Source organism: Ambystoma mexicanum, chromosome 3p (genome assembly GCF_040938575.1).
Source record: "Ambystoma mexicanum isolate Mex_15411 chromosome 3p, UKY_AmexF1_1, whole genome shotgun sequence".
Lineage (NCBI taxonomy): Eukaryota > Metazoa > Chordata > Amphibia > Caudata > Ambystomatidae > Ambystoma > Ambystoma mexicanum.
Window position 1 is genome coordinate 794,677,073 of NC_090925.1, and position 12,330 is coordinate 794,689,402.

Below are 12,330 nucleotides of genomic sequence, written 5' to 3' on the forward strand. Positions count from 1 at the left end.
AACAGGAGCAGACAAGGAAGGCCAGAGAGAGTACTTTAACAGACTCTCGAGATGTTACAGGAGAACCTTTAACGCCCAGTCCACAGGAAATGCCAACTCCTATTTACAAGGAGAAGGAGACAAAGGGGAAACCCAAGGCCTCAAGGAAAAAGAAGGACAGCACTCCTGTGCATCCAACAAGGACATCCCCAAGAGGACTGTCCAAAATCATACCTGTGACTGCTCCACCAGCTGAGGCTGAGTGTGAGAAACAACCAAGAGAGGTTGATTAGCTGCTGAAGATTCAGAGCTGGAAGAAGACCTCCCCCTGTTGGAGATCTGGATCCTAAAGACCATTGTGAGCTGCAGTCTTTACTGGCAGAAGGTGGCCCCTGTAGGGCAGACTTCAGCAGAGGTCAAAGAGAGTGTCCTACTCTTGAAGGACTTCACCAACAAGCAGATTTCCAGCTGGATGGGCAAGAGCCAGGGAAGCACAGGTTGTACTGGGAAGATGGCCTCTTCTACAGTGAACCTACTGAGTCTATCCCAGGGGACTACAGAAGACTTGTAGTGCCTCAGGAGATAAGACACCAGTTCCTACAGTTAGCTCATGAAATCCCATGAAATCCCTTTGGCTGGTCACTTAAGCTTTAAGAAGACCAAGGAAAGGGTTTCACTTTATTTCTACTGGCCTAAATTGGAGTCTGATGTAGATAAATTCTGTAGGAGCTGTCACACTTGTCAGACATCTGGCAAGAGTGGAGCCAAGAATGTGGCACCTTTGGTGCCTCTCCCAGAAGTGGGAGCTTTGATTCTAGCTTTTGCTCAGGAGGAGGAGAGTGAACCTCCCTCAGGGGACAACCTTTAGATGGGAAGGTAGAAGGAGTGAATCTCTCTTCTAATCTGACACTGGAACAACAGGAGGAGTGCAAATCTCTATTAAATCAGTTTGCCCCTCTGTTCTCACTATCACCAGACTTGACCCCTTGGGGCCAGCATGATATTCTCACTGGTGACTGTTCACCTGTTGAAAGCAGAGGTTACAGGATGTCAGACCATGTAAGAGCCCACATAAAGGAAGAGGTCAACAAGATACTTGATCTCGGGGTAATAGAGCCATCTACCAGTCAATGGTCTAGTCTTGTTGTACTAGTGCCAAAGGCAGGATCCAAGGAATTTAGATTCTGTGTGGACTATAGAGCTCTAAATGCAGTCACAAAGACTGATGCCCATCCTTTAACTAGGACAGAGGAGCTGGTGGACAAACTTGGTTCAGCCAAGTACCTCAGTACATTTGACCTAACGTCAGGCTATTGGCAAATAGCTCTGACAGACCATGCCAAGGAGAAAACTGCATTTTCAACCCCAGCAGGCCTCTACCAGTTTAAGGTTATGCCTTTTGGATAATAAAATGCACCTGCTACACTCCAAAGGATGGTTAATCAAGTTCTGAATGGGATGGCGGACTTCTGCATGGCATACTTGGATGACATTCCAGTGTTCAGCCCTACTTGGAAGGAACATGTTGACCACTTATGATATGTATTGCAGGCTCTTGAGTAGGCCCGACCATAAAGGCAAGTAAATGTCAAATTGGTCAGAGCAAAGTCTGGAGACAAACTTCTGATGGGTATATCTCGGGCTAAACTGACCTCGAAGGGGGACATGAGGTTCTCTGTGTTTGGCCCTCAAAATCCAGCAAAGTTGCTGGGGGTCTCTAAGGTGAAGGGAATTAGTACATTTATGAGAATGAGAAGATATGGAACCAGCGACCAACCGCCATCCGGTCATGCCCATCGTTAGAAGACTTTAGAAAGGCACTCAAAACCTTTTTATTAAAGTGAGCCAAAGAGGTAGGGGCGAAAACAGCGTTCCTCAGTTAAAGGCTGAATCATAGATAACATCTGTGCCGAATGCAGTTCAGTCTGCCTGGTGCGCACAAGAAATAACCAAAATAAAAATCAAAGTGGTCTACCTTGGACATGAGGTAGGAGGAGGTGAAATAAGGCCATTGACTAGCAAAGTACAAGCTGTACAAGAATGGGCCACCCCAACTACTCAAACTCAAGTGAGAGCCTTTCTAGGTCTCGATGGTTATTATAGGAACTTCATAGTGAACTATGGGTCCATTGCTTCTCCCTTGAATGTGATCTCCTCACCCAAATTCCCCAAAAAGGTAATGTGGAATGAGGAGTGCACTAGCCCTTTGTCAAGCTCCAGTCTTAAGAGCTCCTGACTACAGCCAAACCTTCATTGTGCAAACAGATGCTTCTAATACAGGTATAGGTGCAGTCCCACGTCAGCTGGATGAGAAAGGCAGGGAACGCCCAATCTGCTTCATCAGTAGAAAACCTAAGGTACCTGAGACAAGGTGGGCAACCATAGAATGTGAGTGTTTTGCCATTGTGTGGTCTCTGAAGAAGTTTAGACCATACTTGTATGGATCTACTTTTGTGATTCCGACAGACCACCAACCCTTGAGATGGTTAGTGCAGATGAAGGGGAAAAATCCTAAATTGTTAAGATGGTTAATCAGCCTACAGGGGTTTGATTTTACCATTAAACACAGGTCAGGGTGTAATCACCAAAATGCTGATGCTCTCTCCAGAATGTATGACCGACTGGAGTAAGGAGATTCATCAAGGGGTGGATAAAATCCTCCTGTCCCTTAGTCTGGGGAAGGGCGGAGTGTTAGGGAGAATTCTCATAAATGTACTAATTCCCTTCACCTTAGAGACCCCCAGCAACTTTGCTGGATTTTGAGGACTTGATTTGTTTACCTAGAATGAGTGTGAGCCTTTTTTCCCACTCTCTCATGTATTTTGATGTGTGTTTTACTCTTGTGTACTTTGATTATGGCGTTTTAGACAACTCCATAGAAATCATCTTATCATTTTGTAGTATTGGTTTGGGGTCACGCCAAGCAATGCATTCTATGGAATGTGAGGGCGGCTAGAACTCTGTGTTTCTTGTGAGTTCCAAATGTGATGGTTGGTCATTGCAGGAATGGAGATGAGGCTGTAATGATGTGCTCACTTGTTGCTCCCCAAATACCCTATCTTATTCCCTGCAATTCACAATAAAGCTAGTACTTCTAACCTCATATATACCGAGTCATCACTGCCTCCTGTTTCCCTGGACCAACGATACTACACATTTGTGTCACACCGCACCCTCGGTGCAGTAGCAAAGGGAAGCCCTTCAGGCTTCCCAAAGGTTTAAATACCTTCTCTGGGATAAACTACTGTTTCCCAGAGAAAGTAAAGTGAAATTGACTTTACTAGTCTTTTCAAATTCCTAGACCCAGCACACCCTATCTTACAATAGAGTGCTGGAGGGGTTACTTAGTATCCCCTATGTCTAGAAATTCATGTAGCAGTCAAATGCTACCCTTTCCTATCGAAATGGCAGGTGGCAGTGGTTTAACAACAGACTACCATGGTTTTTCCCGACCGCAAACACCGGTAATGAAAAATCGCAGGAACCATGGTTTTCAAGATGGTGCCTGAGCCTGCTTTGTTTAAACAGGTCCAGGTCTTCTTTTTTCACCGTTTCTTTTTGGAAAGGTGCTTCTACAGTTTGTCTCTGCGTGCCAAACCAAACCAGGTTTGGTCCTTTCGTTTTTACGCCTTTGGCGGGCTTCAGGACTGAAGACCGCCTCTGGCGCCCAAGTGTCTGGGGTGAGCACGAAGTGAGGGAGGTGCCCGGAACTCCCTGTGCTTAGTCTCCTAGGAGACCCAAATGCACTCTGGCGTGATTGGCTGGCTGACTCTCTGGCAAGCACAGGCACCCTGCTGGGTGAGTGACAGCTAGGCTGGAATGAATGGGAGAGAAATGAATAAAAGGCGAGTCTCTTGGCTTGGAAGGCAGAGTCAACCATGGAACGAAAGAACCGAAAACGAGCTTGAAGAGGACGGCTGCTGCAACTCCTGGACCATTGTGGTTTGCCCGGTGAAGCCCTGCTGCAGGTCCGATTAGCCAAGTTCACCTCGACAGAAAAGCCCCAACAAGGACGACTTCTTCCTTTGAGTTGGTGGAACCAATCAACTCAACACTTAGCCACCTGGATACCATTCTCGGAGCTGGTTGTATCAGAAAATCAGAAAATACTACTTTGGTTGCTACTCTGTAGAGGTAAGCTTGCCAGAGGACGCCACCAATGTTTTATTTGCTATCATGCATCAGTATCTTGATCGTTTATTGTGTGATAGGTTTCTGTTTCTTACTCTATGTAAGGCAGGGCAGTTTGAGGCTAGTGTAGGGTTGATGATTAGCAAGGATCCATTTCTCTGGGGTCCTGCATCATAAAGCGCTGAGGAAACAGAAGGAGGTGTGTTGATGGCCAAATGAAATGTTTAATTTGTACTGGACAAAAGTGTCAATATTCAGCCTAATTTCCGCTAGCCACTTGACTGCACCTGCTAATTACTTAAGAAATGCGGAACTAATTATTTCTGCAGTCAGTGGTTAAAGACCTAATAAATAATAACATTGCATATTATGAATGCCAATGAAAAAACTATTAAGGAAGGAGGAAGCAGTGAAACAATAATAACAAAATACAGCATGTGAAATACAAGAAAATATGGTTACAAAAAAAAATCAAATAATGCCATACATAGATGAGGAAATATGCAAGTATGAGAACATTAAACCAGATGACATACCTTCAATATCATTCTTCTTTTCTTCTTGGCTCTCTTGTACCTTCCCACCAGCTTTCTCCCCTTCAAAAAAACAACAGCAACAGGTTAACATTAAGACTCAGATTGTATGAACTGAAATAGAGAGTGGATACAGTGGAACCACAGAGAAAGAAAGTGACAAAGAGAAACATACCAAGAAGGTATTAAAGAGTGCAAGAAAAGGAAAACACAATGACGAGTAAAAACAAGATGGTGTTGAAAAATAAGAAAGAAAAAAGGTACAAAACCTAATGTTAATGGAAGATAACAGTGTTTATAAATTGAAGATGGAAAACATAAAGGAAGGAATAAGGAGGGCGAAAAGAAGGACAAGAAAGTTAAGGCAAAAAACAAAAAATACAACAAAGGAATGAAGAAATTAGATTGAAGGAAAGAAATGGAAAGAGGAACAGAATGAATGAAAAATAAAACAGAAATTAAATGAAACAAGACGGCACACAGGCACAATGGAGAAATAAAGGAAAAACAAACCGTTACTAGAGAGAAATAATCAAACATGATAATGTTATGTTGTTATGTTACTTGGCATTTATATAGTGCCTTATGTATCATTAGTATGACCTCAAAGCGCTGGTAGATTGAACGCCCTCGGGAACCGCAGTTCAAGTCAATAGAGCGAGAGAGAGTCATATGGTGCGTGGGCGCACCGGATATGTGTGCAGCTGGTGTGGTTATTGCATGATAGCTGCTTCTTAGCGGTAGGTGTGGCGCTGAGGAAGTCAGTTGGATATGTTCAGTCTGGAGAGTGGACACCCAGACTGAGTTCTGGCTGCGTTAGGCCTGAGGAGACGCCTAAGCTAGCCGAAATGTGCCCAGCGAGATGTGTTTTATTAGGATGATGAGGTGTTCGTGGGGTCATGTGAGTATGAGAACAGCTAGGCCGAATGTGACATTTCATAGCTGTGTTCTAGTTGAATGATGGTGTATAGGAGAGAGTAAGCGTAGTGTGATAAGGTGTTTATTGAGCAAAGTGCTTGCGACCAAGCACGAGAGCTGGACAGGGGTCATACATAGCGGCACACGTATATGAAGCGACAGGATGGATAGGGTAAACATGCGATACAGATAACATGGGGATACAGGTACATAGGATATGTATAGCATAAATAGGAGATACAGCGATATATCCACTCCATCCAATCCATCCACTCTGTTCTTTCTATCCACTCCATTCACACTATCCTTTCCATCTGCTCCATCCACCTTTTCTATCTGTTCCATCCGTTCCATCCTTTCATCCATTCCATCCGTTCCATCCGCTCTAACCACTCCATCCACTCTATCCACTCAATCAGTTCCCTCCACTCTATCCGATCCGTCCAGTCCGTCCGTTCCATCCACTCTAACTGCTCCATCCATCCCATCCTTTCTATCCACTCTATCTTTTTCGTACACTCCATCCATTCTGTAATCATTCTATCCGTTCCATCCATCCACTCCATTTCATCCTTTCTATCCTTTCCCTTCTTTTTCATCTTTTCATCTACTCAATCCACTCTGTCCATTCCATCCACTCTATTCTTCATCGTCTCTTTCTTTTCCACCTATTCCATCTACTCCAATCCGTTACCATTCATCTACTTCATCCGTTTCATCCACTTCCTCCGTTCCATCCACTTCATCCATTCCAACCACTTCATTCATTCCAACCACTTCATCTATTCTGTCCGTTCTATCCACTCCATCCACTCTATCCACTCCATCCACTCATTAATTTCCATCCACTCATTAATTTCCATCCGTTACGTCCACTCCATCCGTCCTGTCCACTCCATCCGTCCCCTCCACTCCATCCGTCCCCTCCACTCCATCCGTCCCGTCCACTTTGTCCACTTCATCCATTCCGTCCATTTCATCCATTTCATCCATTCCGTACACTTCATCTGTTCCATCCAATTCATTCGCTCTATTCACTCCATCCGTTCACTTCATCCATCCCGTCCATTCGATTTGGTACATCTGCTCTATCCTTTCATCCACTTCATCTGATTTATCCACTTCATCGTTCCATTCTCTTCATCTATTCCATTTACTCCATCCATTTCATTCACTTCCTCGGTTCTACCCCCTCATCCGTTCAATCCCTCACCTGTTCCATCCATTCTTTCTGTTGCATCCACTCTATCCGTTCCATTCACTCTATCCGTTCCATCCACTCTATCCGTTCCATCCACTCTATCGGTTTCGTCTACTTGATCTGTTCCATCTACTGTTTGTTCCATCTATTCCATCTATCCATCGACTCCCTTTGCTCTTTTATTTTGCTTTGTACAAACAACTTTGGATTTTTGTTTATTGTGTTTATTCATTCAATTTGCTCTGGTGATTTGATATGATGTGGCATTTATAACGCGCCTATACACAAGTGTTTCAAAGCGCGACGAGGCAAGGGAGGGGGAACAGAGGGAAGACAGACAACGATCTTACTAGGCCAAGTGTCATTCAGATCGCGCAAGTGCAAAGTAAGGGGAGGAAGACAAGTGCAGGGGGAGGGGGGAGTGCAGTGCATGGGATAATAGAATAACAAGATAAATAAACAGCCAGCAGGTGGCAAGTGCAGGGTGACTGCAGAATAGAAGTGCTAGTGGGGGGACTGTAGGGATACAGAGAACAGTTCACAGGTCAGGGGTTGCCGGGGAGGCACTGGAGGCGTGCATCTGGCAGGGCTAGGGCCCAAGATAAGATGGGTGGCCAGGTAACCAGTGCAGTATCAGTAACAGCCAGGACTTTAGCAGGGGAGAGGGGGAGAGAAAGCAGAAGCAAAGAGGAGGGTTTTCAGGTGCTTCTGGAACCGCAGGTGGTTCTCCTCAAGTTTCAGGGAGGCTGTTCCAGAGGGAGGCCCCAGTCGAAGAGAGAGATCTGCCACCAACTCATTGCTTGGATAAGCGACTGACCCTGAGGGAGTTGGAGGCAGATGAGCGAAGAGCTTGAGAGGGAAGATATCTAGGAAGGTAGAGTTGAAGGTATTGAGGCCCCAGACCCCAGAAGGCCTTGTGGACGATGCAAAGGGTTTTGAACGTAATCCTCGCAGCCACTGGGAGCCAGTGCAGAGATTTCAGTCCTGGAGAGATACGATCCCTGGGCTTGAGGCCAAGGACAAGTCTCACAGTCCTGTTCTGGATGAGTTGTAGAGGGCGTAGAGTGGAAGCGGGCAGATTTAGAAAGAGGCTGTTCCAATAGTCCAGAACCAAAGCTCTAGAGACAGTGACCTTCTGGGGGAAGCAGAGTAAAGGAAGAATACCTCTGAGGACGTGCAGCTGGTAGTGTGACTTCTTAGAGACATCAGAGATGTGAGGTGAGAAAGAGTGTGGAGTCAAAGATGACCCCAAGGTTTTTAGCCTTGCAGGTGGGAGCGGGGAGTGGGCCAAGAGAGGCCAGCCAGAGAGATACAGGGAAGGAGGGAGTGGGTGTGCCGATGAGGAGAATCTCAGTCTTACTGTCATTAAGGCAGAGGTCATTGGCGGCGCACCACTCCTGGATAGAAGACAGACAGTCAGAGATGAGGGATGGAGAAGAGGTGGCCGAAGGTAGCCTGAAAATGAGCTGAGTGTCATCCGCATAGCACTGAAAGTTGGGGCAGAGAGCGGCAATGCGGTGGGCAAGGAGTGCCAGGTATTGGTTGAACAGCCAGGGAGAGAGGTTAGACCCCAGGGGCACACCACAGGTAGAGAAGAAGATAGCGGAGAGGAAGGATCCAAGTTGGACCTTGGAGGGTCGGTCAGAGAGGAAGGAAGTCAGCCACTCCAGGGCCTGACCGGTGATCCCTAGGTTAACACGGAGACAATTAGGCAGGATGGCATGGTTGACGGTGTCAAAGGCAGAAGAGAGATCAAGCAAGATGAGGACACAGGGGGTGATAAAGTCAAGGTTGGAGAGCCGGTCGGATATTCAGGAGAGCAGTTTCCGTGCTTCTGGCAGCTCTGAAGCCAGACTGATGGTCATGAAGACAACCAACAGATTCAGTGTGGAGATTTAGCTGGGAGATGGCCAGTTTCTCCAGGAGCCTGCCCAGGTAGGGAGTGATGGAGATTGGGTGATAGTTGGCCGGGCAAGAGGGATTGGCAGAGGGTTTAAGAAGAGGGTGAACCAGGGAGTGCTTTAGGGGGGAAGGGAAGACCCCAGTGGCGAAGGAGTGGTTGCAGAATTCAGCCAGGGCAGGGGCAAGGGTGTCAATGTGGTCCTTGATGGTTTTGGAGGAACAGGGGTGAACCTGTTTTGACGAGACTTTCATAGATCAGACTTGTCTAGAAACCTTGTCAGCGGAAAACAGGGGAAAGGCGGAGAAGGAGGGAGGAGAGGTGGCTGCAGAAGGGCCAGACGAAGAACAGGGAGTATAGGGAGGGAGGGGAGAGAGAGGAGGCGAGTGAGGACAGGATGTCCTGAGTTTTAGAGATGAAGTGAGACGCCAGTGCCGTGCAGAGGGCCTGCGAAGGGACAGGAGAGGTAGAGACTGCGACAGGATTGGCCAGTTCCTTGCAGATTTTAAAGAGTTCAGCCGAGTTGTTTGATGCCACGGAGATGCGGGCTTCGATATGAGCTCTCTTCTTGGTGAGGAAAGAGAGCCGATATTGCCTTTGGAGCAGGCGACAGGCTAGTTTGTCAGAGGATGAACAAGAAACACGCCATGTCCTCTCAGCCACCCTGCACTTGCGTTTAAGGGCGACGAGGTCTGAGTCATACCAGGAGTTGCACTTGGCCTTGGGCTTCAGACGTATCCTCATGACAGGGGCAAGGATATCAAGAGTATCAGAGATAGCAGAGTGGAGCGTGGAGAGGGCTGTGTCAGGGTGAGAGTCAGCCAAAGGAGATGGGGGAAAGAGAAAGTGGCAGCGAAAGCCTCAACTGATACGCGCTTCATGGGTCGGATGACCGAGAAGGTGGGTGGCAGTGATGGAAGTGGCTTGGCCTGAGAGGTAGAGAGGGTGAGATGGGAGGAAAGGAGAAAGTGATCACTCCAGGAGAGGGTAGTGGTGAAGGGGACAGAAAGGGGAAGGTCTGAGGAGATCAGAACATCCAGAGTGTGCCCTGCAGAGTGAGTCGGGCCAGAGGGGTGTAGTGTGTGAGAGAGAGTTGCAGACGTCACGAAAGAGTCCAGAGGAAGGACAGGAAACATCCAGGTGGATGTTGAAGTCTCCAAGAGGAGGAGTTGAGTGGTCAAGGCCAGGAATGAGGAGGAGAGGTACGCCCACTCAGAGAGGAAGGAGGAGATTTGACCAGGTGGCCGATAGATAGTGGCCACAGTAAGGGAATGGCTAGGAGAGAGAGAGCCTGCAGACGAGGCATTCAAAAGAGGAGTAGGCCTGTGTAGGATTGACAGAGGCAGGAATCCACTCAGGGAAGATCAGGGCTACACCCCCTGCGGAGCGGATGGACCTGGGCACGGAGAGGATCTTGTAGCCGTCAGGGAGGAGTGTGTCAAAGCTGGTGACAGAGCTGGCCGTGAACCATGTCTCAGTGAGACCGAGGACATCGAGGTCAAGTTCTTCCAGAAGGCGGCAGATGCCGGAGGAGTGTTTGACAGCAGAACGAGAGTTGAGAGTGGCAATGTGAAGTAGGTTGCCATCCTTGAAGGACTTCCAGGGAGGGGTACAGATCAGGGGTACGCCCTGCAGTGGTGTAGAAGGAGCCCGAGAGGGGGCAGAGAGGGGGAAGGCAAGGTAGCTGAGTAAAGGGGAGGGGGGACAGCAGGAGAAGAAGGAAGTTGATGAGGCGGTCGATTCTTTAGGGGAAAAGCCAGTTTTTCAGTAATTTGCTGAAAGACTAGTAGTCTTCGGTGTGTCGAATGTGTGGTGGAAGTGAGTTCCATAGAGTGGGGGCCAGGGCTGAGAATGATGATCCTCCTAACCTGGCCGAGTTGGTGTTTGGTATCACTAGAAGGAGGGCAGAGCTAGATCTTAGGGTGCGCAGTGGGTGGTAGGGTTTTAGCTTGTTCTGTAGGTATTGAGGGCCAGTTTTATGCATTGCTCGGTGGGAGATGCATAATGTTTTGAAGGTCACTCTTCGTCCGACCGGGAGCCAGTGGAGAGTTCTGAGAGCTGGAGAGGTGTGGTCTCTTGGGCCAAGTGCTAGAAGTAATTTGGCTGCAGCGTTTTGTGCTCTTTGTAGTTCAATGAGGTGGTATGCTTGGACCCCGAGGGAGAGGGAGTTGGCATAGTCCAGTCTTGACATTACAATAGATTGGACAGCAGCGAGTCTGTTGGGAAAGGAGAGGTACAGAAAAATGCGTCTAAGAATTTTGAGGTGGTAATGGCAGGACTTAGAGACGTTGTTGATTTGGCGAGAGAGGGTTAGGTCAGAGTCGAGAGCAGTTTTGAAGGCGTCGGGGAAGATTCCCGAGGAGAGGGAGTCATTTATGATGGTTCTTGCGTGCTCTCCTGTGCAGGTGGATGAGAATATTTCTTTGAGGATTGAGGCGGGGCAGGGCTCTAGGGGGGAGCCAGATGGTTTCCGGGCAGAGAGAAGTTTGAGGAATTGGTCTCTTGATATCGGTGTGAACGAGTCGAAGGTGGGTTGGGTAGTAGTTGCCGTGGCAGGCTGGGGGGGGGTGTCCAGTAGGGTGGGTGGATTACGTGGCGGGGACATGAGGGCCAGTTTGTTATTGAGAGAGTTTGTTCTGTCGAGAGCAGTGGTGCAGAAGTGGAGAGAGAGAGAGACGCAGAGTGACTGAGAAGGGGTCGATTGGGTGGTGGTACAGGTTGGTTTGGTGAATTCAGAGATGATTTTGGGGAGTTCTTTGCTGTGGTTTTCACAGGTGAGAATTCGAGAGTTGTAGTGGACTTTTTTTGCTTGTCAGATCTCGGCTTTGTAGTGGCGATGGTGCCGGGCCAGGGTGGATCTACTTGGGATGGATTTATCTTTACGCCATTTGCGTTCGAGGGATTTATACAGTTGTTTTGCAGTCTTGAGTTCTGATGTAAACCATCTGGGATAAGGGCCATGGCGAGCCGAGGATTGGCAAGTGGGGGTGAGCAGGATTAATGAGATATTGAGCCACGAGTCAAAGGAGTCAATGGTTAAGGGTTCATTACGTGGGAAGGAGTTTGAAGCAGCGCATAGGCTAGGCCAGGCAGGATTTTTAGTTTCTTCCAGCATTTGGGTTGATTTGGGGGTTCTGGTTCAAGTATGGGGAGAGGGGCCGGCGAACTAATGTTGAAAGGCACAATGAAGTAATCAGACCAGATGATAGGTGTAGGGGGCTTAAATGTATCTGGTCGTGGGAGCTAAAGATGGCATCAAGGGTATGTCCTTTAGAGTGAGTTGGGCCGTTCATGTGAAGGCAGAGGTTAAGCGCATCTAGGCAGTCGACCAGTGAGTGGGTCATGGGGTTGGTGGGAATGTCCAGCCAGATATTGAAGTCCCCTAGAAGAGTGAGGGTGGGATGGTTTATTTGGATGGTGGCTATTGAATCATAGAGGTTGCTTGTGAATTGTCTGTCATAGCCAGGGGGTCTGTAGATGATTAGGAAGCTGTGGGAGAACGTTGGGGGGAGGGATAGTTTGACGAGAAGCGATTCGCAGGAAGGGATGCTTGTCTGGCAGTCGATGATTGAGGCCGAGAAGTGTGACTTGAAAACAATTGCTACTCCTCTAGAGGGTCGGTTCAGTGGGATGAGGGAGTAGTCCGGAGGGAAGGCTTCATTGGCGAT

The 12,330-nt window shown here is 47.9% G+C and overlaps 1 protein-coding gene across 11 annotated transcripts in view; it reads right to left on the reverse strand.

The window, feature by feature from the left end:
- The window catches only part of LOC138580892 (up-regulator of cell proliferation-like), a 1,164,421-nt gene that overhangs the window by 916,496 nt on the left and 235,595 nt on the right, over positions 1-12,330 (reverse strand). For 8 of the 11 annotated variants that reach the window (XM_069651790.1, XM_069651791.1, XM_069651794.1 and 5 more), the window contains exon 6: positions 4,647-4,706. The exons of the other annotated variants lie outside the window; for them this stretch is intronic. In XM_069651790.1, coding sequence (XP_069507891.1) covers positions 4,647-4,706 — 60 coding nt within the window. The remainder of the gene's footprint in view (positions 1-4,646; positions 4,707-12,330) is intronic. 11 annotated transcript variants of the gene reach the window in all.